This window comes from Ciona intestinalis, unplaced genomic scaffold, assembly GCF_000224145.3.
Source record: "Ciona intestinalis unplaced genomic scaffold, KH HT000166.1, whole genome shotgun sequence".
Taxonomy (NCBI): domain Eukaryota; kingdom Metazoa; phylum Chordata; class Ascidiacea; order Phlebobranchia; family Cionidae; genus Ciona; species Ciona intestinalis.
Genome location: NW_004190488.1, coordinates 115,721 through 137,715, shown reverse-complemented (window position 1 = coordinate 137,715; position 21,995 = coordinate 115,721). Strand labels below are relative to the sequence as shown.

The window sequence follows — 21,995 nt, the reverse complement described above, 5'->3', positions numbered from 1 at the left end:
CATCTTCCACATTAGGACAGTCGGCGTATGGATCGCACGCATAAGACCAATGCAGGCAAGTCCTTCGTATATCGTTCGGGCAACGAAACATCACCGGTACTTCGCATTCTTCTATCTCATCACTACAATCGCCACAGTGGTCAAGACCATCGCATAAATACGACCTTGGAATACATCTTAATGAATTCTCGCACTGATAACTCCCCTCCGGACAAGAACCGTTTAACGGAGCTGTAAATTCATCGCTTTCGTCGGCACAATCAGTGATATTGTTTAGTTGCCAAGTTTTCGGTATACACCGTCTCCCCATACTAATAGGAGAGTTGTATATTCCTAAGCAAGCGAACTCAGTATTCAAGCAAGTTATGTTTATCGCCTCGTCCGATCCGTCTTCGCAGTCTTTATAATCATCATTCACTCTGTATCTTGGAATACATCGGCCGTTCCAAACGCACTGAAATTCCTTCTCTTGGTCGCAAACCAACGCCGTCAACTCGTCCGCCCCTTGACTGCAATCAGGTACGCCATCCATAACCCAATCACGTGGAATGCATTTAGTGGAATTTCCGTCAGATTGGCAACGTAACTCGGAATTGGTACAGTTAGATAGTGGGGCTTCTTCATCGCTAGTATCATTGGGAATAAGCATGGTTGCGCAGTCGTATTTGCCATCCATTACTTTCCAGCGTTGTATGCACTTAAGGCTCTTAGTGCACATAAACTCTGATATTAAATGGATATTAATGTAGCAATTGTAATGGTTTTAAAACATATACATATATGGTACGCTGCGGTAAGATGAATTCCGTTATCACAAAGCATTTGGTGTAGTTTTAATTAGAATAGATTCACTCGAGACTATGGATATAGTAGGGCGGGGGAAGACGGGACACTTTTAGCACATTATATCCAATTATCCTGACTGTGTTTTAAACAGAAAAAAAAACAGTGTTATAAAGTCGTGAGAATTCAGTTTTGTAATTCTTGGAATGTTCTTTCTTTACAACCAAATGGGATGAGCAAATAAAATGAAAAGGTATCTCACCTTTTCCAACCCTACTATATTTTACAAAGGAAAACATGGGCTACTGTATATTATTACAACAATTCAAAGTTTTTATATCTTAGCTAGCAAATACCGATACATTGTTAACTCAGCGTACCTTCGTCTTTTCGGCATGGTAGAATTAGTTGTTCACTTTTAATACAACTATTCTGTGTATTGATAAGATGTCTCGGCACGCAACGTTTGATGAAGCGACAATAAACTTCGTTGTCGGTGCATTGAATTTGTCCTGGGATATAATAATTATTTGAAAGTTTTTCTTTGCACAGTAAAAAATCGGATTTTGTTAGAATGAATAATTTTTTTAGATAAAAACTAAAACGCTTTAAAAACTAATATGTATCTGTATGTTCTATAATCAAAACTTTAGTACATATCGACGTCTATATTTTATAATTCTTTCATATAATCACAATGCGTTTATTGTAACAATCCGAAAAAAAGATTAATTTTCTTCAGGAGTTAAGAAACTAGACAAAGCTAGTTTAGTCACACTTTTTCCATGGGAAATACCACGTATATTGTGTTTTTACTTCAGGTATTCGATTTAACGAGAATTTCATTTAGATTTTTTTTTAACTTTATTAGTGGTACCTTAAGGTTAAAACACTTTTGAACACTACGCGCACCGAGAAAGCTTAAGGAATAGCCAAATTTGCTTAGGAAAAGCATTTTAGCCAAATCATGTAATTGGGCACGTCTTTCCTTTGTACATTTAAAAGTCATATTGTGTCGTGCATATAATCTATTATGCAGAGAAAACTTAAGGAAACCATATGAGTTGAAGAAATTGTTTTTTATACATAGCAACATGGTATCGAACATGTGTTAGTTATTTCTCAAACAATAGTGAACTATAGTAGCATAATACCTGCTCATACTTATGTACCACTATTCATAGTCGCTTAGTTAGCGATTCCGAGGGTGCCTTTTGACCCCGAATTTTAAAAAAGGCGTGCGATAATGTGATTCGACACCCCCGTTTTACAGGTCAATAGAACTATTAACCAATGTTTAGGTGTCCATACAAACAGTCGGGACTGAATTGTAACCTATGCCAATTTTTAATAATGTAGACAAGACGTATATATTGCATAGAATTGTATTTCAAACAATGCTTCTTTATTTGTTTAAGTATCCAAAATATTAATGTATGCGGAGTTAAGTAATAAATGTGCAATCCGCTAATATACATTAACATTGTATGCATTCTTTGTCAACGTTTTTTTTTATTACGCATCTGTTGTGTTGCACTGGTTTGGTTTGAATGATAATTTATAATTGCCTCCAATAAGTTTATGTGACATACAATACTGTACGGCATTTTGCTATTGTAGTTTACCAACTGTCACGCATGATTTAAAAATATTAATTAATATTAAGTTATTTTTTTAATACGTGCTCACTCATTAGAGTTTAGCTCTGATGTTGTGAACAACATTGACGTCGTGAAGTGAAAGCAACGGATGTACGTCAATTGGTTACACGGGTCGTGCAGATAGTCATTATTGTCAACTTGAATTTTCTTAAACTCTCAGAAATACAAAAAAAGCAACCATTCACGTTCTACAAAGGTACACACGTTGTAACTCGTAAGCTGGCACGAGATGTATGAAACATAACACACCCATGTTATAACGAATTTCGTTTTCCGGCCACGCGAGGATAAAGCAAGGTACGTTTATCGACTCATTTATATTAGCACTGTAGGATATTACAATAGTTTACCTGTCTCGTCCGCATTGTTACGACAGTTTCGACCGGCATCCTTTACCAAACGTCGAGAGATGCATTCACCGTTGCCACAGTCAAAAAACCCGTCTTCTGCCCGACAGGCCTGTTGTAGAGTATCCAAGTTTAAAGCGTCAGCAACTAAATGAAAATGATTTTATTAGAATAATATTTAAAAGATTATTCCTATTACGCCCTGTACCGTTTTACCCCGGTTATGACAAACTTAGTTATGTCGCTGAATAGCAATTTGCGTTTTAATGTATTTCTTTAGTATGTGAATGAATGTAACTTACTTTATCCTCGCATGACCGGAAAACGATAGTCATTATAATACGGGTGATTATACATCTTGTGCCAGCTTATTGTGTTATTTTGTGGGTAAATATATATATTTTTTTTTATATTTTTTTATATATGATAATTTGAACAACGCACTATAGTGACCACTGGGTTGGAGCAATTGCCGTTAAGTGTCTTGCCCAAGGACACACACGGCCACAATGGTAGCAGCAACGAGCCTTGAACCCATTAACTATTGGTTACAGGAAGGCGCGCTAACTTTGCCACGGCCCCGGGTAAATTTAAACGGAATATTTATGCAGAACGATGTGCTAAAAAGTTTTATCGTACATCCCTTCTTACAAATGTTAATTTCACTTACATATGCAGTTTTTACTTGCATAAGCAGTTTTTACTGAATTTGTAAGCTAAAACACAATTACCTGAGTGATACCAATAACAAAATATAACTCCAAGTAGAATGGAACGAGACGAAATAGTTAGCATATTCCGCTTTAATAAAATGGCGGAAATATTTCTTATGTTAATCAACTAAGTCACTAAGATAAATGACTATATATTTTGTTTGTCTAATAGTTTAACTAAACTACCGTAACGCAATGGTCTATCCTGAAACGCCAAAGGTCCAATATATATAAACTATTTTGGCAGAAACATGCTTGCATGTCAATTAAAATAGAGTTTCAAAACACAAAGTGACTCGACATATGAGTAATGGCACAAGTTTTGCAAGTTTTTATCGTGATAGTTTGTTATGTATAAACAAACTTTAAAACGCTTTAAAGCCTAACGCATGCGTTAGAAATTATACAACGCGCGACATAGTCAACACTGTTTCGGAAATTATTTTGTATACAGTAGGATGGCAGAAGATGAGACATCTTTTAACTCTGTTGTCTCGTTCCATTTAGTAGTAAAATTCAAAAAATTATAAAACTATATCCTAACGACTTCCATAGACTGTTGGTAATTGTGTAAAACACGAACAGGTTATTAAGTATTATGTGCTAAAGTTGTCCCGTCTCCCCCACTCTACTATGTATATGCTTTTACACCTATACCTATAATAGCTTCGTAAATGCGAAACACTAACTTAGAAATTACCTTAAAAACTTCATTATATACGCTTATCAATTGTTTTCTTTTTATTTCAATGTTAAGAAAATATATTGTTCTATAATCAAAACGTCAATCAGGCAGAAAATTGATGAAAATCAAACAATATAAGAATAAACGTTCCATACATTAGGCATAGAATTATACATGCTTAAATACAATCATTACAGAATCGTTTCAGTACAAACAATTCAACTGTACTTTCATCCCAATGTTTGCTGTAAAAGTTTTTGAAGTTCAGATTCTATTCTTGCACGAAGGTCCGGCTCAATCTTCGTGGTTGGCTGGAGGACGGTTTGACACAAATTCACAGCTCTATGCACACGCGGAGGTGTCGGATGTAGCACAACGGATCTAGCAAAGTTGTATATACCCCATGGCCATGATTGCGTTTGCTGGATCATCAAGAAAACTTTCAAAACAATTCAATGCAAGCTCATACTCAGCACCGGAGGCGTAGAACTTGCCACAGTAGATAAGACATTTCCTGGCCATTCCCCACTGCTTTACATTCTTCATAGGAAGGGAGCGCAAACGGCGACAAGTTTCTACGGCGTCCTCATAATACTTCAGATCGACTGAAATACATAAAATTGGATATATAAGCATATAATACTGTAGGGTAACGTGGGATAACGCTAGCATTTAAATCTTATACAGTCATGAACGCTGTTTTAGAGTTGCTGGACTACGGTTATATGATTCTGGAAATACCATTTGCTTACTACCAAAAGGGACGAGAAAAGTGTATGATAACACGTTCTATCGTAGCCGACCCTACTATATAAGAAAAACAAAGAGTACAGAAGGGTAAGGGGAGATGGGACACCTTTTCATTCTGTTGTTTCGTCCCATTTGGTAGTAAACAAAGGAAAATTAAAGAATTATAAAACCGTATTCTCATGACTCCCATAGACCGTTGTTAATTGTTGTTTAAAGCTCGATAAGGAATAGTATCGGTAAAGGTGTCCTGTCCTCCACCTTATAAATAAACATATTGGTTACATGTTAAATACCAATCAAAGCAATAGTCAAGCACAAGTCTGAGAAAGCTCTACTGCTGTCATTAAGTATGTTAATGTAATATTCTAATCGAGATGTTAATATTCTGATAAAGACGACCATAAATAGTAGCTGGGTGGGGGAAGATTGGGCAACTTTTCCATCGATTTCTATTTCTATTTGGTGGTAAACAAGGAACATTTAAGAAATTATGAAACCGTACCCTCACGGCTCCCATAGACCGTTGTTATTTGTTTAAAACACAATCAGTATACTTGGATATTATGTGCTAAAGGTGTCCCGTCTTTTCCCACCCTACTATTTTTGAACTTCAAAACGCCGGTTAGATAAAATTCTCGTATCATGCAGCAGCGTTTACCATTCAAAAAGTAAACGGCTTAAATTACCTTCAATCAGTCGCGAACGAATTTGTATCAGATTTCTTGTAATGTTCATTTCCCGATACTCTGCGTTGTCAACTTCTTTAATGAGACCGTTCTCATACGGACACTCCTGCAGATTTCTAGCTAACACTGCTTCTTGTATTTGCATTAACTTTTTCATCTCTTCTGTATATTCTGCTGTACCTCTACCTAATGATTTACGCCAACGCATTTCAATTGGAATTTGTCCTCCTAAAACTGAAATTTCTTCAAAGAGTAAACCAACACCCGCCTTTTCTCTGCATTTTCCCGATATTGCGGTCGCCATTCTGGATAACCAAAGTGACTTCTTGTAATCAATTGAAAGCTGCTGGCAATACAAAATAATTCGGCTTGCACTATGTAGAATGGACACGATCCTTTCGGCCAAGAATACTTTGCGATGCTTTTCTTCACTGAGAAACAATTCAACTTCCCGAAGAGTTCCAATTATGTCTGTCTCCATTACCGGACAAGCTTTAAGCTTTTGTCGAATCTGTTGCGAAAAGCTGGTTTTATCTGTTGCCCTTGATTCAAGAAAATCTAAATGTTTCTCCTGGAATATTAGAATGCTGCTTTCGTATTCGGTTATTAACCCTCTATCTAAATTATCACCTGAACGGATGGAAGATTCAAACAATTCTTCTGACACTTCATTCATTTCTTTGTTTTCGTATTTAGCAATAAACTCAGTCAAGCCGGTGCCTTCAATACCTTTTAAAATTTGAAAGACCAGTTTGAAAGCCTGGCTTAGAAATTCAAAGCAGGACACTTTATCGTCTGCTACAGACCCGTATACTTCGTAAAGATGGCTTAACAGTAGTTGAGTGAGTTTGTCACCTGTTTGGTTTTCCTTGACGTGAGATAAAAGCACTCTGATATGGGGGTAGATGGATTTCATTTTAGTTTTCGTTTTCGGCTCTCGTAAATCCTTTGTCACAGAACCAGCCAAAATCCGGACCATGGTTTTAAATAATTCGTCGTCAGGCGGCAAGTTAACTCGGAAAGCATGCAGAACTACTTCGTGTAGTTTAAGATCTTTGCCGTTTTCGCACAAGTCGAACTCATTGAGCATACTGATCAATTGACCAGCTTTTATTTTGCTTTGTCCGAACTTTCTTCCCATGTCTCTATTCTCAGACAGAAAATGGTAAAACAATTTATTGAGAAGCTCTCTTGGAATGCTGTTGTAATGTAAATATGACAAACACGACATTACTTTCAGATTAACTGCATCGTTGTCACGAAAGGGCAAAGTAATAGCCTGGAAAATATGTCGCACGTTCGTGCCATAAACCTTCTCCAACTGTTGAACTTCCGAAGCGTGCAAGTCTTCTTCTCCTTCGACCAATTCGATCATATAATCCTCATATGAAATCTGTGATCGCTTGCAGAAACCTTTAGCTGTTTTTAGCCCTAGAATTGAACCACTGAAACGTTGAAACACCTGGCACGCAGCTTCTTTTTCAGAATCACTGATCGTCTCGTAGAATCCCTGATTTCTGCTCAACAGATACTTTATTCCTTCATCTTCGTTGAAACCTTTTACTCTCAATGAACGATATGAAGAGATCTTTTTACTTTCTACGTTTTCTAGAACAGTCTGATAACGAGTTGCCATATAAACGTGGAAGGGAACATTATTCTCTTGGATTTTGTCAACCGAACGCAAAAGGTCGGAAAGCAACTTTGGTGTTTTGAGAGGAACATCTTCGAAAATAATCAACACAGAGATTTTTGTTTCTCGGAGCAATTCAGCAAGAGAACCAGCACAGTTTCGTTGCAGGTCACTTATTACACGCTGTTTTGCATCTTCTGTAATAAGGTTGCTGTGGAACAATGACTTTACCAATTCCTGTAATTGGGCTTGTGCATCATGACCCTCGTCCTCAAATTCTATGTGCCACTTTATATAAAGCTCGTGGTTGCTTTCATAAGGGAATTCTTCTGCAAGTTTGCGCATAATCTCGGACTTACCAGTTCCTGGAAATCCATGGCAATGCAGAATTACTTTTTCCTTCCTAACTACGCTCTCTTTGACATCCACGTATTGTTGCGTAACGGTGAAGTTACGCGTTGAATTTTTGAACGAAGAAACAGATTGTTTTGGTTTGGGTTCCGCATCTATGAATAACGTTATGTTAGGTAATCGGTCATTGTTAAAGGGGCATACCAACGAATATTGAAAATTTGTTTATGGATAGAAATGCTCAAATTTGATCGAAAGGCAAAACCAAAGTTTAAAAAAAACGCGTTAAAAGAAACAAATAAGTAAAAATAAGTTCGGCTGATATCAAATACACAGGAAATCCCATGCATTCTCGCGGCCGACTTTTTACTCAAGCGGTTGAGTTTGCGGTTTTTTCGCATTTTCAGAAGCTATTTTGTTCTTTGAAACTTTTTTGGTACCTTTACATCACATTTGATCATTTCTGTCAATACACAACTTTGATTTTTCGTTTGTATGCACCTTTAATACACGTATGTGTTATAATTTGTACCTTTAGCAGGGACTGTTAGATTGCCAACATTAGAGTTGTGGATGTTTACGATGTTGGAGATGGCGGTGGTTTTGCCTGTACACAAAATATCAGCCGTTTAATAATTAACCAATATCATGAAGTTGAATTCAATTTGCTCACCTTGAGGCAATGTCGGGTTCGACATTACTTTCCTATTTGGCACGACAATAGCTTTATATTTATCAATTTCTCTTTAATGTTTCATTTAATACAACACTAAAAACAATACACGTTTAACACATTAGTTACTTGTTATTTTGGACAACTGTTATTCTATAAATTTTATATTTTTCAGACCTTTTATAACTAGAATATAACAGTAAGAATAAGTATTGCAATAAATAATTTAATTAGATCAAAACGTTGTTTCTATTCCCTTATACTGAACCAACTACAGTCTTTTCTACTCTTTCCTAAAACTGTTTAAAGAAGGCTGTAGCTTCATAAGGCGACATGCCCTTCAAATATTATTGACAATTCAACACTGAGGCTGGAAGTTGTACATATGTGAATGGTGTAAAACGTTTGGGTAAAACTTCAGTTCCGTGTGAACAAGCCGCATCGTCAAACAATGAGCTTTTCATTCAAAGCAAACAATTAGTTAGCTTTTCAACTTCGAATTGGTGTTGATTGACGATCGGAAAGAAACGTGAAACATATTTAAGAAACTTTAATCAAAATGTTTTTACAATTTGTAAATTAATATATTTGTAATAAATTCCGTGAATTTGATCTGGTGCTCAACTAACAGAGTTGGATAATTCCTGTGTAAGGAAATAGAGTCAGGATCTGGTGTTACAAAACTTTACAGACAAAAACCAAGTCCAACCAGCTGTATTAAGAAAGATTGCTAGTTTGCTTAAAAACGGTTTGACCAGAGATACGACTTTTCATTCTGGCAATACTACAATAAAAAGTAGAGGTTGCACCAATACTGCGAAGAAGATAAAGTCACTAAAAGACACTTTTTTAAAGCTGCTGAACTCCGTTTTAAAATACAGTCATATGAAAACTTAGTTAAGCTGTATAAATGCCTTCTTCTTCTTGACTGTATAAATGCCTTCTTCTTCTTGACTGTATAAATGCCTTCTTCTGAATTTTTGTGGTTAACTGCGATTAACCGTTGCGTGAATGCACTATCTCACCCTGCTATTGCTCAAATATAATATACGTGTTCTTTATATGCTTCGCTTCAGTAAGAACAGTTAGCAGCGTTTGCTATTGCTTTATGTATAGGATAGCATGTAAATTCCGGGTGTAACGCCCACTGTAACAATTCCAACGACACCTTACTTAATTGTTTTAATCGGTTCTGTATAACCAAATATATTCCAGCTCAAACACCGTGAAATTCATAAACTGATTTGAAAGTTGCGTGGCAAAAAAATGAGAAGTGTACTACCCACGTGACAAATTCAAGTGACAAAATCGCTAAAGCGTGGCCGCTTTTATTCAAAAAGGCGCGAGGTGGTGTGTTCATCGAGACTCTGCATGTAAACAAGCGCTGCGTATATATAACGATAATGGGGTACCATTTAACTGACAGTGGGGATGATAGATGTTGGCACTATTAAGCCATACAGTAAAATCTTCTGGCTTGAAATAAAGATGGCAGACTTGTTTTTAGAATGGCAGAGCTGTTTTTCGAATGACATACCACGGTCGAGATCTCAATATAAAATCCACCCAAGCTTGACGTGTTTTATCGCTCGGTATATTAAAGAGTGTCATCACTGATCTTTTTAAGTCTATTCCTGCAATAATGACCGACACTTGCAAACACAGCAAAAAGCAACTTGTAGCCAAGCGATTAAAAAAAACGCGGATTCGGCCTTTATACGAATAAAATCAGTCACGTGACTAGTACGCTCCTACGTCGCAATCATGAAGCTCGTAGTAAAAAAGGGATAGCACAAGAGATCACTGTTTTAGGGAGAATATCTACGCCTATAGTGGACCAATTTTATTAAGTAAAAAAATTTTTGGGGATCTATAAAACGGTCGCTTTTTAAATTTACCACAAAAAGGAAAGGAAGGTAACGTGCGGTCTGTTTATGCACTGTTTTTAACAACAGTATTCGGCTTTGACGGGCGTTTCATAAAGTCGTGATGATACTGTTGATGATAAAGCAAGTTACATTCATTCATTCATTCATTCATTCAATGCGATTTCTTTCAAACGTTTCTTTTGGATCAACACCTATGTTAAATTAAAAGCTCAATGTTTGTTTTGGATGAAAAGAACGTTCTTGCAAGTTGAGGCTCGTCTACATGAAACTAAGGTTTCACCCAGCCGACGCATTATTATCCCACCATTCACATATACAACTACCAACCTCAGTGTTGAATTGTCAACAATATTTGAAGGGCATGTCGTCTTATGAAGCTATAGCCTACTTTAAACAGTTTTAGAAAAGAGTAGAAAAGCCTGTAGTTGGTTAAGTTTAAGCGGACAAAAACAACGTTTTGATCTAATTAAATTATTTAATAAAATACTTATTGTTACTGTTAAATTCTAGCTGTCTAAAATAACATGTAACTAATGCGTATTGTTTTTAGTGGGTAATAAATAAAAAGTTAAAGAGAAATTGATAAATATAAAGCTTTTGTTGTGCCAAATAGGAAAGTAATGTCGAACCCGACATTACCTCAAGGTGAGCAAATTGAATTTTACTTATAATATTGGTTGATGATTAAACGAAAGTTTTTTGTACAGGCAAAACCACCGCCATCTCCAACATCATAAACAACATCATAAACAACTCTCATGTTGGCAATCTAACAGTCCCTGCTAAAGGTACAAATTGTAACCAAAACATGCATTCAAGGGGCATACCAACAAAATATCAAAGTTGTGTTTTGACAGAAATGATCAAATGTGATGTAAAGGCACCAACAAAGTTTCAAAGAACGAAACAGATCCTAAAAAATGCATAAAAAACCGCAAACTCAACCGCTTGAGTAAAAAGTCGGCCGCGAGAATACATGGGATTTCCTGTGTATTTGATATCGCCCAAACTTGTTTTTACTTATTTGTTTTTTTTAAACGCGATTTTTTTGGTTTTGCCTTTCGATCAAATTTGAGCATTTCTATCCACAAAAAAAATTTCAATGTTCGTTGGTATGCACCTTTAACAATGACCGATTACCTAACATAACGTTATTCATAGATGCGGAACCCAAACCAAAAAAATCTGTTTCTTCGTTCAAAAATTCAACGCGTAACTTCACCGTTACGCAACAATACGTGGATGTCAAAGAGAGCGTAGTTAGGAAGAAAAAAGTAATTCTACATTGCCATGGATTTCCAGGAACTGGTAAGACCGAGATTATGCGCAAACTTGCAGGGGAATTTCCTTATGAAAGCAACCACGAGCTTTATATAAAGTGGCACATAAAATTTGAGGACGAGGGTCATGATGCACAAGCCCAATTACAGGAATTGGTAAAGTCATTGTTCCACAGCAACCTTATTACAGAAGATGCAAAACAGCGTGTAATAAGTGACCTGCAACGAAACTGTGCTGGTTCTCTTGCTGAATTGCTCCGAGAAACAAAAATCTCTGTGTTGATTATTTTCGAAGATGTTCCTCTTAAAACACCAAAGTTGCTTTCCGATCTTTTGCGTTCGGTTGACAAAATTCAAGAGAATAATGTTCCCTTCCACGTTTATATGGCAACTCGTTATCAGACTGTTCTGGAAAACGTAGAAAGCAAAAAGATCTCGTCATATCGTTCAATGAGAGTAAAAGGTTTCAACGAAGATGAAGGAATAGAGTATCTGTTGAACAGAAATCAGGGATTCTACGAGACGATCAGTGATTCTGAAAAAGATGCTGCTTGTCAGGTGTTTCAACGTTTCAGTGGTTCAATTCTAGGGCTAAAAACAGCTAAAGGTTTCCGCGAACGATCACAGATTTCATATGAGGATTATATGATCGAATTGGTCGAAGGAGAAGAAGACTTGCACGCTTTGGAAGTTCAACAGTTGGAGAAGGTTTATGGCACGAACGTGCGACATATTTTCCAGGCTATTACTTTGCCCTTTCGTGACAACGATGCAGTTAATCTGAAAGTAATGTCGTGTTTGTCATATTTACATTACAACAGCATTCCAAGAGAGCTTCTCAATAAATTGTTTCAACGTTTTCTGTCTGAAAATGGAGACATGAGAAGAAAGTTCGGACAAAGCAAAATAAAAGCTGGTCAATTGATCAGTATGCTCAATGAGTTCGACTTGTGCGAAAACGGCAAAGATCTTAAACTACACGAAGTAGTTCTGCATGCTTTTCGAGTTAACTTGCCGCCTGACGACGAATCCTTTAAAACCATGGTCCGGATTTTGGCTGGTTCTGTGACAAAGGATTTACGAGAGCCGAAAACGAAAACTAAAATGAAATCCATCTACCCCCATATCAGAGTGCTTTTATCTCACGTCAAGGAAAACCAAACAAGTGACAAACTCACTCAACTACTGTTAAGCCATCTTTACGAAGTATACGGGTCTGTAGCAGACGATAAAGTGTCCTGCTTTGAATTTCTAAGCCAGGCTTTCAAACTGGTCTTTCAAATTTTAAAAGGCATTGAAGACACAGGCTTGACTGAGTTTATTGCTAAATACGAAAACAAAGAAATGAATGAAGTGTCAGAAGAATTGTTTGAATCTTCCATCTGTTCGGGTGATAATTTAGATAGAGGGTTAATAACCGAATACGAAAGCAGCGTTCTAATATTCCAGAAGAGAGTTTTAGATTTTCTTGAATCAAGGGCAACAGACAAAGCCAGCTTTTTGCAACAGATTCGACAAAAGCTTGTAACGTGTCCGGTAATGGGGACAGACATAATTGGAAGTCTTCGGGAAGCTAAATTGTTTCTTGATGAAGAAAAGCATCGCAAAGTATTCTTGGCCGAAAGGATCGTGTCCATTCTACATAGTGCAAGTCGAATTATTTTGTATTGCCAGCAGCTTTCAATTGATTACAAGAAGTCACTTTGGTTATCCAGAATGGCGACCGCAATATCGGGAAAATGCAGAGAAAAGACGGATGTCGGTTTACTCTTTGAAGAAATTTCAGTTTTAGGAGGACAAATTCCAATCGGAATGCGTTGGTGTAAATCATTATGTAGAGGTACAGCAGAATATACAGTAGAGATGAAGAAATTAATGCAAAAACAAGAAGCAGGATTAGCTCGAAAACTTCAAGACTGTCCGTATGAGAACGGTCTCATTAAAGAAGTTGACAACGCAGAGTATCGGGAAATGAACATTACAGGACATCTGATACGAATTCGTTCGCGGCTGGTTGAAGGTAATTTAACCAACGGTCTCGGGAGTCGTGGAAATTCGGTTTTATAATTGTTTAAATGTTCTTTGTTCACTACAAAAGGGGGCGAGATAAAAGAATGAAAAGGTGTCCTATCTTCCCCTACGCTATTATTTATGGTCGTTTTATCAGAACACTAACACTTTGAAGTCGTAATAACAGCAGTAGAGCTTTCTCGGACTTGTGTTTGGCTATTGCTTTTAGTGATATTTAACACATGATTAATATGTTTGTTTACACTATTAATCTTTCAGAATCATATAGTAGGAAATATTTTTTTTTGTTTACTACTAAATGGAACGAGAAAAAAGAGTTTAAAAGTGTCCCATCTTCCCCCACCCTACTGGATAACAGTAACCCCGCGACTCTAAAAGAGCGTTGGTAACTGTATAAATTTTAAGACTTAGGTGCTAAGGATATTCAATGTTACCCTACAGTATTATATGCCCATATATTCAATTTTATATTTCCAGTCGATCGGAAGTATTATGAGGACGCCGTAGAAACTTGTCGCCGTTTGCGCTCCCTTGCTATGAAGAATGTAAAGCAGTGGGAAGTGGCCAGGAAATGTCTTATCTACTGTGGCAAGTTCTACGCCTCCGGTGCTGAGTATGAGCTTGCATTGAATTGTTTTGAAAGTTTTCTTGATGATCCAGCAAACGCAGGAGGGCAATCATGGCCATGGGGTATATACAACTTTGCTAGATCAGTTGTGCTACATCCGACACCTCCGCGTGTGCATAGAGCTGTAAACTTGTGTCAAACCGTCCTTCAACCAACCACGAAGATTGAGCCGAACCTTCGTGAAAGATTAGAATCTGAACTTCAAAAGCTACAGCAAACATTGAACTGAAAGTACAGTTGAATTGTTTGTACTAAAACGATTCTGTAATGTCTGTATTTAAGCGTTTATAATTATAAGCATATTTTTTGGAACGAATGGGTCGATTTTCATCTAATTTTCCTGAACACTGAAAAAAAATACAATAAAGTTGTCCATAATGTCTGCCTGATTGAAAAGCGATATACAATGTAAAAAGTATTGGGAAATACTCACGACCGAGTCGCTTATTTTATCAATAACATGAATTTTCCGGACATTTTACCTGTTTGATTGTTGCTTATAGAACATTATATTTTTTAGCAATGTAGTAAATAAAGACATTTAATAAGAGTAAAGCTGTTTGGGCTACTATATATTACTTTTTAACTTTGATTTCTAAGTTAGTGGTTCGCATTTACGGGGCTATTACAGGTATGTGTAAAAGCATAGACCGAATGTTTTTCGAACAAATGTTGATTATTTCGCTCGTTAGTTAATTTCAAACACAGCATGCGTATAGACTTCAAAGCGTTTTAAAGTTTGTTTATCCATAACAAACTACCTCGATGAAAACTTGCAAAACTCGTGCCATTACTCATATATTGAGTCACTTTATAAAACAGATGACGGATTTTCTGTTGAAACTCTATTAATGCAGACGCAGCATGTTTGTACTAAATAGGTTTTTGTGTACAGAAAGTTTATAAAAACACAGTGTTGCTTCAGGTATACCAATTACGTCGATCATTGAAACAATTTAGCAAACAAATTAAAAGTTAGTCAACTTAGTCGCTTAACATAAAAAAAAAAACTTTCCAAAGTACTAATTAGGTTAAATATGCTATTTATGCCGTCTCATTCTATTCTTCTTGTTTTATTTTGTTATTGGTATCACTCAGGTAACTGTGCTTTTAGCTTACAAATTTGTAAATACAAGATGTTTATGTAACTAAAATTGTATTTGTAAGACTAGGGCGGGGAGGGCACCTTTAAACACAACGTTCTATACTAATGCATCAAAGAAATATAGTATAATATTAGGATGGGGGAGGATTTGGCATATATACCTTAGCACATAATAACCAAATATCCTGACCCTGTTTTAAACAACTAACAACGGTATATGAAAGTCATAAAGAGATAGTTATAACATTTTCTAAATGTTCTTTGTTTACTACCGACTATGGGACGAAATAACGGAATGAAAAGGTGTCTCATTTTTTGGAATAAAAAGGTGTCCCCACAATATACATTAAAACTTAAGTTGCTATTTAGCGATAGTACTAGCTTTGTCATGGCGATGGTAATACGATACAAGGCGGAATAGAAACAATTCTTCTAAAATCCGTTAAGTTTCTTCTATTAATATAATTTTCATTTAGTTGCTGACGCTTTGAACTTGGATACTCTACAACAGGCCTGTCGGGCAGAAGACGGATACTATGACTGTGGCAACGGTCAATGTATCTCTCGACGTTTGGTAATGGATACTCGTATTGACTGTGATAACAATGCGGACGAAATAGGTACACCACTGTAACATCCGATATTAATATGTGTAACTTGTTTTATCCTCGTGTGGCAAGAAAAAGACAATTGTTGTAAAACGGGTGTTATGTTTCATACACATTGTAAACGCTTACGAGTTACCACGTGTGTAACTTTGTAAATGATTATTTTTGTGCAAGTCTGAAAATTTAGACAGACCATTAGTGACCACTGGGTTGAAACATTTTGCGTTTAGTGCCTTACTTAAGAAACATACTCACTAGAAGGGGCAGAGGCGATCATTGAACCAAAAAACTCTTTGTTATAGCCTGACGAGCTATAATCACTGTACAATGACGCCAAAAATGTAAAATCGCTAAATTAAAATTCGAACAATACTATGACGTAACTGTCTGGGACCACAATAGCTATCACACATGATCAGTTTGATAAGCTATATGAACATGTATCCGTATATTTTGCTGACTCGTCTGAGGAAGAGTTTGTTACTGTTGTGCAATAATGACTATCTGCACGGCCCGTCTATTTAATTGACGTACATCCGTTGCTTTCGCTTCACGTCGTCACTGTTATTTTATATTACAAATACATTTTTAGGGTAAAATATTTTTTCTTATTAATAGACCAAGTCTTTTTTTAGAAACTTACAACAAGTACTACTTTGGTTCTTTGTAAACATGCGGGGTAAATTGGGACATTTGTTTAACGCCGATTTTTAATACTTAACAGCATAAATCATCGGCTTTGCCGCGCACTTTGTTGGACCGTGCAAATACTTTCGAGTAATACTATCACATTTGTTTTCGTCAATTAACAAAAAGGTAGAAGTGAAAAAAATATTTTAGAAGTATCCCAACTAGCCCCGTGTCCCAACTTGCCCCACGTCCCAATTTGCCAAACACAATAATAAATTACTTTTTGAGCCATTGCATACTAATAAGCACATTGTTAAAACATATCAGTTTTACGCTAATTTGGTAACTTCTTAGCGTTTTAATTTAAATGTCAAAAAAATCATTGACTCTAACAAATCAGACGTTTTTTTAATATTTGGCTGTATATATAGAAAACTCCCAAATGTTTAATATATTCCAGGTCTTATTCAGTGCAATGACAATGAAATTTATTGTCGCTTCATCAACCGTTGCGTGCCGAGACATCTTATGAATACACAGAATAGTTGCAACGAAAATGAACAACTAATTCTACCATGCCGAAAGGACGAAGGTACGCTGAGTTAAAAATGTATCGGTATTTGCTTGCTAATATATAATAACTTTGAAGAGTTGCTAATATACAATATTCCATGCTTGAATACCTATATAGTCTCCTGTGAGTATATTCTAAAAGTTGAATTAAAACTACACCAATTGCTATGAGACAACGGCTTCATTTTATCCCAAGCAAGCGTACCATATATGTATATGTTTTAAAACCATTACAATTGCTACATTAACATTCATTTAACGTCAGAGTTTATGTGCACTAAGAGCCTTAAGTGCATACAACGTTGGAAAGTAATGGATGGCAAATACGACTGCGCAACCATGCTTATTCCCAATGATACTAGCGATGAAGAAGCCCCACTATCTAACTGTACCAATTCCGAGTTACGTTGCCAATCTGAGGGAAATTCCACTAAATGCATTCCACGTGATTGGGTTATGGATGGGGTTCCTGATTGCAGTCAAGGGACAGACGAGTTGACGGCGTTGGTTTGCGACCAAGAGAAGGAATTTCAGTGCGTTTGGAACGGCCGATGTATTCCAAGATACAGAGTGAATGACGATTATAAAGACTGCGAAGACGGATCGGACGAGGCGATAAACATAACTTGCTTGAATACTGAGTTCGCTTGCTTAGGAATATACAACTCTCCTATTAGTATGGGGAGACGGTGTATACCGAAAACTTGGCAACTAAACAATATCACCGATTGTGCCGACGAAAGCGATGAATTTACAGCTCCGTTAAACGGTTCATGTCCGGAGGGGAGTTATCAGTGCGAAAATTCTTTAAGATGTATTCCAAGGTCGTATTTATGCGATGGTCTTGACCACTGTGGCGATTGTAGTGATGAGATAGAAGAATGCGAAGTACCAGTGATGTTTCGTTGCCCAAACGATATACGAAGGACTTGCCTGCACTGGTCTTATGCGTGCGATCCATACGCCGATTGTCCTAATGTGGAAGATGACATATTTACAGTTGGGCCTGGATTTAAATGCCAGAAGCAGTACGGTTTGTCTGATGTAAAAAAGTATTGCATTCTTCCACAATGGAGTCTAAAGGATTCCTATTTTTCGTGTGATGATCGTTCGGACCTATGTTATCAAAACGACACATTTCACTGCAGTCTATGCTTAGACGGAAAGACTGTAATAGCCCCAAGACAAATTTGTGACGGAATATTTGATTGTCCTGACTTATCAGACGAATGCCTCTGCGTGACGTCATCTTTGAAAACTGCCGAATTGTGCAACAATGTCTGCTACGGATACCCGAGTCCTCCGTGTTCAAAATGCAACAAGGAAGAGTTTTTATGCGACGGGATATGCTTACCATACAGTAAAGTCTGCAACGGGATAGTAGACTGTCATATCTCTTTAATTGATGAGCGTTGGTGCACTGTAGAGTCTGGAACCTTTACTCCAATACGCCCTAAAGACTTTGCCTGCGAACCTGTACCCGATGTACTTCAAACAGCGATAGAATTCGGGAATTTTGGGTATCTGGCGAACAAGAGCTTTCCCGTAATGGCAAAAAGGTAGAAAGATATTATGTAAATTGTCCTCTTTATTGTTGGGTAGGACCTACGTTAAATAGGACATGGCCCTCTGAATCTATTGAGTAGGCCATGGATAGAATAAAATGGATCACTTATCCGCAAGCATTGCCCAATATACTAAAATTCAAAATGTATGACGTTTTTTCGGTAATACAGTGAAATGAGGAAATTAAGACAGTTAAGCTTACATTCAACGATGTTTTAAAAAAGAATAATTTTTTTCGTTGATACGATAATGTAACTGTACTATCATACCTTGATCAATTTACAGGGTATTCGCAACTAAGCGGGGTAAACTGGGACATTTGTTTAACAACAGTAATCGCCCATGCGCACACTTTCTTGGACCATGAAAATACTGTCGAATGATACTATAACATTTGTTCTCGTCAAATTATCAATAGGGTCCCGAATATAGAGATTTAAATAATGTCCCAACTTACCCCATGTCCCGACATACCCCAACCCACTATACAAATTAATTATTGAAACATAATATAATAATAACGATATTTTAATTACTCTTATTATATTTGTAGTTTTAACAAATTTTATGTTCGACCGTGTTTTAAACAAATAACTACAGTTCATGGGTGTCCTAAGGGTATACGGTTTTATAATTCGTTGAATCTTTTTGTTTACTACCAAACGGATTGAATAGAATGATCAGATGTCCCATATTCCCCCTCCCTATAATAACACTTAATTCCATTTAATCCAAAAAAGTGGCATTTATCAAATCTTACTTGTATATAATTGTAGTTGTGACGGAATTACGGAATGTAGAAACATGGAAGACGAATGCAGTGAAAGAGCGAACTGCGAGAATAAACCAAAAATCTGCACTGATGTACCAATAATAACGGTAAGCTTTATATTTGTTATTGGACAGTCTGTTTAGAAGGTGTCCTAACTTTTGTGTGGGTTTTATAAACAATTTTCAGTTTGTTAAAGTTTATGTTTGCTTTTGTCACTTTCAGATACTGACGTTTTTGTATTTTTTGTAACAAGATCAATAGTATATTAAAACCCCTGGTAATCAACATCAATCTTCTTTATTTTCACAGCAAGAAGTTCCAGCTAGTTTCGTCCCGGGGCTGACACGAGACGTGGTTTTAGAAATTCGACGTTGTAGTGGCGTTTTCAATTTCGTTTTTGGTTTCTCAGTTTGCAACGGGATAAATGAATGCCAGGATGGAGAAGATGAACGGAATTGCACAGAACGCTTTCAATGCGACGCCGGGCAGCGTGAATGGCTAACAGGTTCGATGTGAAAGAAGGAAATGAATAAACGTATTACGTAACCTATATTAACGCTCACGTGGCAAAGCTGGCACAGTCTTTATAAACAATAAAAGGTGTTCTGTTTCATACACCTTGTGCCCGCTTACGAGTTACCAAGAATGTAACTTTGTGAGGATTATATTTGGGAGATTTTCAATACAAAGTGTATCTATCATCATTGTAGTGGTACGGGGTGAGTTGGAACATGGGGAGAAATGGGATACTTAATTAAATTTACTTTTACGGGTACCCATTTGATGATAGGCGAAAAAGGATCACAGTACTGTTTGACATTGTTCTCATGGTCCAACAACGTGCTAATTATAATGTAATTAGATTTAAACTTTTTAACAGGCTCAAAAAGGATGTTGAGCATTGCAAACTCGCAGAAGTGCGACGCTGTCTACCCTCCCGACTGCCTGGATTCGTCCGACGAAATTAACTGTAGTGACTCCACACACTTTTACTGCGAAAGTGGAACTCCTTTCTTTGTTCGTCGAGACCAAGTGGTGGACGGTAAAAGAGATTGTGCAGATGCATCGGATGAGTGCCCACCTGATATGTTTCAAACCAATGCACTATCTTCGCGTGAAGAACTTATTAAAGTCCCATTTTTAAGAGCAATGGTATGGGTTATGGCTTTTGTGGCAATCATAGGAAATTGTGTGGTTTTTATTCTTTCATCAAAATCTCTTATTAAGAACTCGAAAAAAGCGAAAAATGCAAGAGCTCCTGGAGTCGTTGTGATCAACAAGATTTTAATTCTCAATCTTTCCATTGCCGACTTACTTATGGGAATTGCTCTTTTGATTATCGGCATCAAGTCGGCTCAATTTTCTGGACAGTACTGCTGGAGAGACCTGTTATGGCGCAGTAGTACTACATGCGATGTCATAGGAGTTTTATCTGTGCTCTCGTGCGAAGCTTCGGTTCTCTCGCTCGTATGTTTAACTTCATATCGTGTCTACACAATCTATTTTCCTTTAAAATCAAGGACGGTTAACATGAAAGTGGCGATTATTTGGATTATGTGCATTTGGGTTGTATGTTTTATTTTGGCCTTTCTGCCCCTGGTAGACCAGCTCTCCCGTTACATGGTGGCAACAATGCTAATTAAAACCACGCCCTACCTAAAAACTGAAATAATTCGGTTTAACCAGTTATTGGAATTTACGAAAAGGATCTCCGCTACTCAACAGAATGTCAGCGTCGATGGTATATTAACGACAGGCTCCTGGTCAGTTTTGCAGCGTTTTCTCAGTGACAGCTTTCCTAAATATGTACCTGAACGAGTTGGATATTTCGGTTACTACAGCGCAAGTGCTGTGTGTCTGCCACGTTATTTCAAACTACCGACTGACCAGTTCGAAGTCAATGCGATTTCTCCCGTTATCATGAGCTTTAACTTCATAGCACTGCTCTACATCTGCGCGGCATACGCTGCGATTTATAAAAGAACATATTCTGGGAACATGGCAGTAGATACAGCACAAAGGCAACAAACGGAACAGCGCCAGAAAAACGCAAAAAAGATGCAACGAAAAATTTCGATTCTCATTCTCACAGATTTATGCTGCTGGCTTCCGGTATGCCTCATGACTTTTATAAGCCTAAGAAAGGCAGGTCTGCATGATTCAGTATATTCCTTTTCTGCGATCATTCTCTTACCGATAAACAGCTCGCTAAACCCAATCATCTACACAGATGCAGTTCCAAAACTTTACACAAAGCTAAAACAAATTGGGTTACAGGTCAGGACATTGGTGAATGTTGATAAAACACAAATTCCTTCCACAACCGAAACTCCCAACGTGACAACAACATCAGTATAAATGAATATAACTTGTTTTACCCTAGTGTTGGAGAAGCGACAGTCGTTATAACACGGATGTAATGTTTCATACACTTCGTGCCCTAAGTCTTCCTCACTAAGTCTTCCTAACTAAGCAAAGTTCTTTTTAAGCCATTGTGCTCACAGCCGCCTAATTTGCGAGTAATTAACAATTAATTTTTTGTTTGTTTAAAAGCCTCAAACTCAAAATGTACCTCATACTTTAATTAATTGATTCCAATCGATTGGAATATTTTAAACTAAACATTGTCTT

General features: G+C 37.0%; 4 protein-coding genes across 4 annotated transcripts; 2 read left to right on the top strand and 2 right to left on the bottom strand.

Annotated features, from left to right (window-relative positions):
• Positions 1–1,132: 1,132 nt before the first annotated feature.
• On the bottom strand, positions 1,133–3,785 carry LOC108950446 (low-density lipoprotein receptor-related protein-like). The gene is made up of 3 exons (XM_026839178.1): positions 3,523–3,785; positions 2,795–2,938; positions 1,133–1,295 (listed from the first exon to the last, which is right to left on the bottom strand). The coding sequence occupies exons 1-3, from the start codon at positions 3,584–3,586 to the stop codon at positions 1,150–1,152; spliced, it is 354 nt and encodes a 117-aa protein (XP_026694979.1). The 5' UTR covers positions 3,587–3,785; the 3' UTR covers positions 1,133–1,149.
• A 446-nt stretch (positions 3,786–4,231) lies between these two features.
• Positions 4,232–8,393, bottom strand: LOC100178030. The gene is made up of 4 exons (XM_002120249.2): positions 8,283–8,393; positions 8,142–8,216; positions 5,626–7,764; positions 4,232–4,794 (listed from the first exon to the last, which is right to left on the bottom strand). Exons 1-4 carry the CDS (start codon positions 8,305–8,307, stop codon positions 4,571–4,573), a joined length of 2,463 nt encoding a protein of 820 aa, XP_002120285.1. The 5' UTR covers positions 8,308–8,393; the 3' UTR covers positions 4,232–4,570.
• A 2,335-nt stretch (positions 8,394–10,728) lies between these two features.
• On the top strand, positions 10,729–14,550 carry LOC104266850. The gene is made up of 4 exons (XM_009864073.3): positions 10,729–10,816; positions 10,879–10,959; positions 11,333–13,471; positions 13,960–14,550. The coding sequence occupies exons 1-4, from the start codon at positions 10,792–10,794 to the stop codon at positions 14,337–14,339; spliced, it is 2,625 nt and encodes an 874-aa protein (XP_009862375.3). The 5' UTR covers positions 10,729–10,791; the 3' UTR covers positions 14,340–14,550.
• A 334-nt stretch (positions 14,551–14,884) lies between these two features.
• LOC108950445 (low-density lipoprotein receptor-related protein 2-like) lies at positions 14,885–21,722 on the top strand. Its single transcript, XM_018816243.2, has 7 exons — positions 14,885–15,208; positions 15,692–15,835; positions 16,914–17,045; positions 17,292–18,585; positions 19,369–19,471; positions 19,674–19,869; positions 20,245–21,722. The coding sequence occupies exons 1-7, from the start codon at positions 15,148–15,150 to the stop codon at positions 21,720–21,722; spliced, it is 3,408 nt and encodes a 1,135-aa protein (XP_018671788.2). The 5' UTR covers positions 14,885–15,147.
• Positions 21,723–21,995: the final 273 nt, after the last annotated feature.

Bases quoted from the DNA above. Each gene is read 5' to 3' on its own strand.
- LOC108950446 (XM_026839178.1), bottom strand. From the start codon at position 3,586: ATGCTAACTATTTCGTCTCGTTCCATTCTACTTGGAGTTATATTTTGT. The intron at 2,939-3,522 runs GTAATTGTGTTT...ATTTTCATTTAG, and splicing joins TTGTTATTGGTATCACTCAG to TTGCTGACGCTTTAAACTTG. The intron at 1,296-2,794 runs GTAAACTATTGT...ATTATATCCCAG, and splicing joins TAACAATGCGGACGAGACAG to GACAAATTCAATGCACCGAC.
- LOC100178030 (XM_002120249.2), bottom strand. From the start codon at position 8,307: ATGTCGAACCCGACATTGCCTCAAG. The intron at 8,217-8,282 runs GTGAGCAAATTG...TTTTGTGTACAG, and splicing joins GAACCCGACATTGCCTCAAG to GCAAAACCACCGCCATCTCC. The intron at 4,795-5,625 runs GTAATTTAAGCC...TATGTATTTCAG, and splicing joins TCGTTCGCGACTGATTGAAG to TCGATCTGAAGTATTATGAG.
- LOC104266850 (XM_009864073.3), top strand. From the start codon at position 10,792: ATGTCGAACCCGACATTACCTCAAG. The intron at 10,960-11,332 runs GTACAAATTGTA...CGTTATTCATAG, and splicing joins TCTAACAGTCCCTGCTAAAG to ATGCGGAACCCAAACCAAAA. The intron at 13,472-13,959 runs GTAATTTAACCA...TTATATTTCCAG, and splicing joins TCGTTCGCGGCTGGTTGAAG to TCGATCGGAAGTATTATGAG.
- LOC108950445 (XM_018816243.2), top strand. From the start codon at position 15,148: ATGCTATTTATGCCGTCTCATTCTATTCTTCTTGTTTTATTTTGTTAT. The intron at 15,209-15,691 runs GTAACTGTGCTT...ATTTTCATTTAG, and splicing joins TTGTTATTGGTATCACTCAG to TTGCTGACGCTTTGAACTTG. The intron at 15,836-16,913 runs GTACACCACTGT...AATATATTCCAG, and splicing joins TAACAATGCGGACGAAATAG to GTCTTATTCAGTGCAATGAC.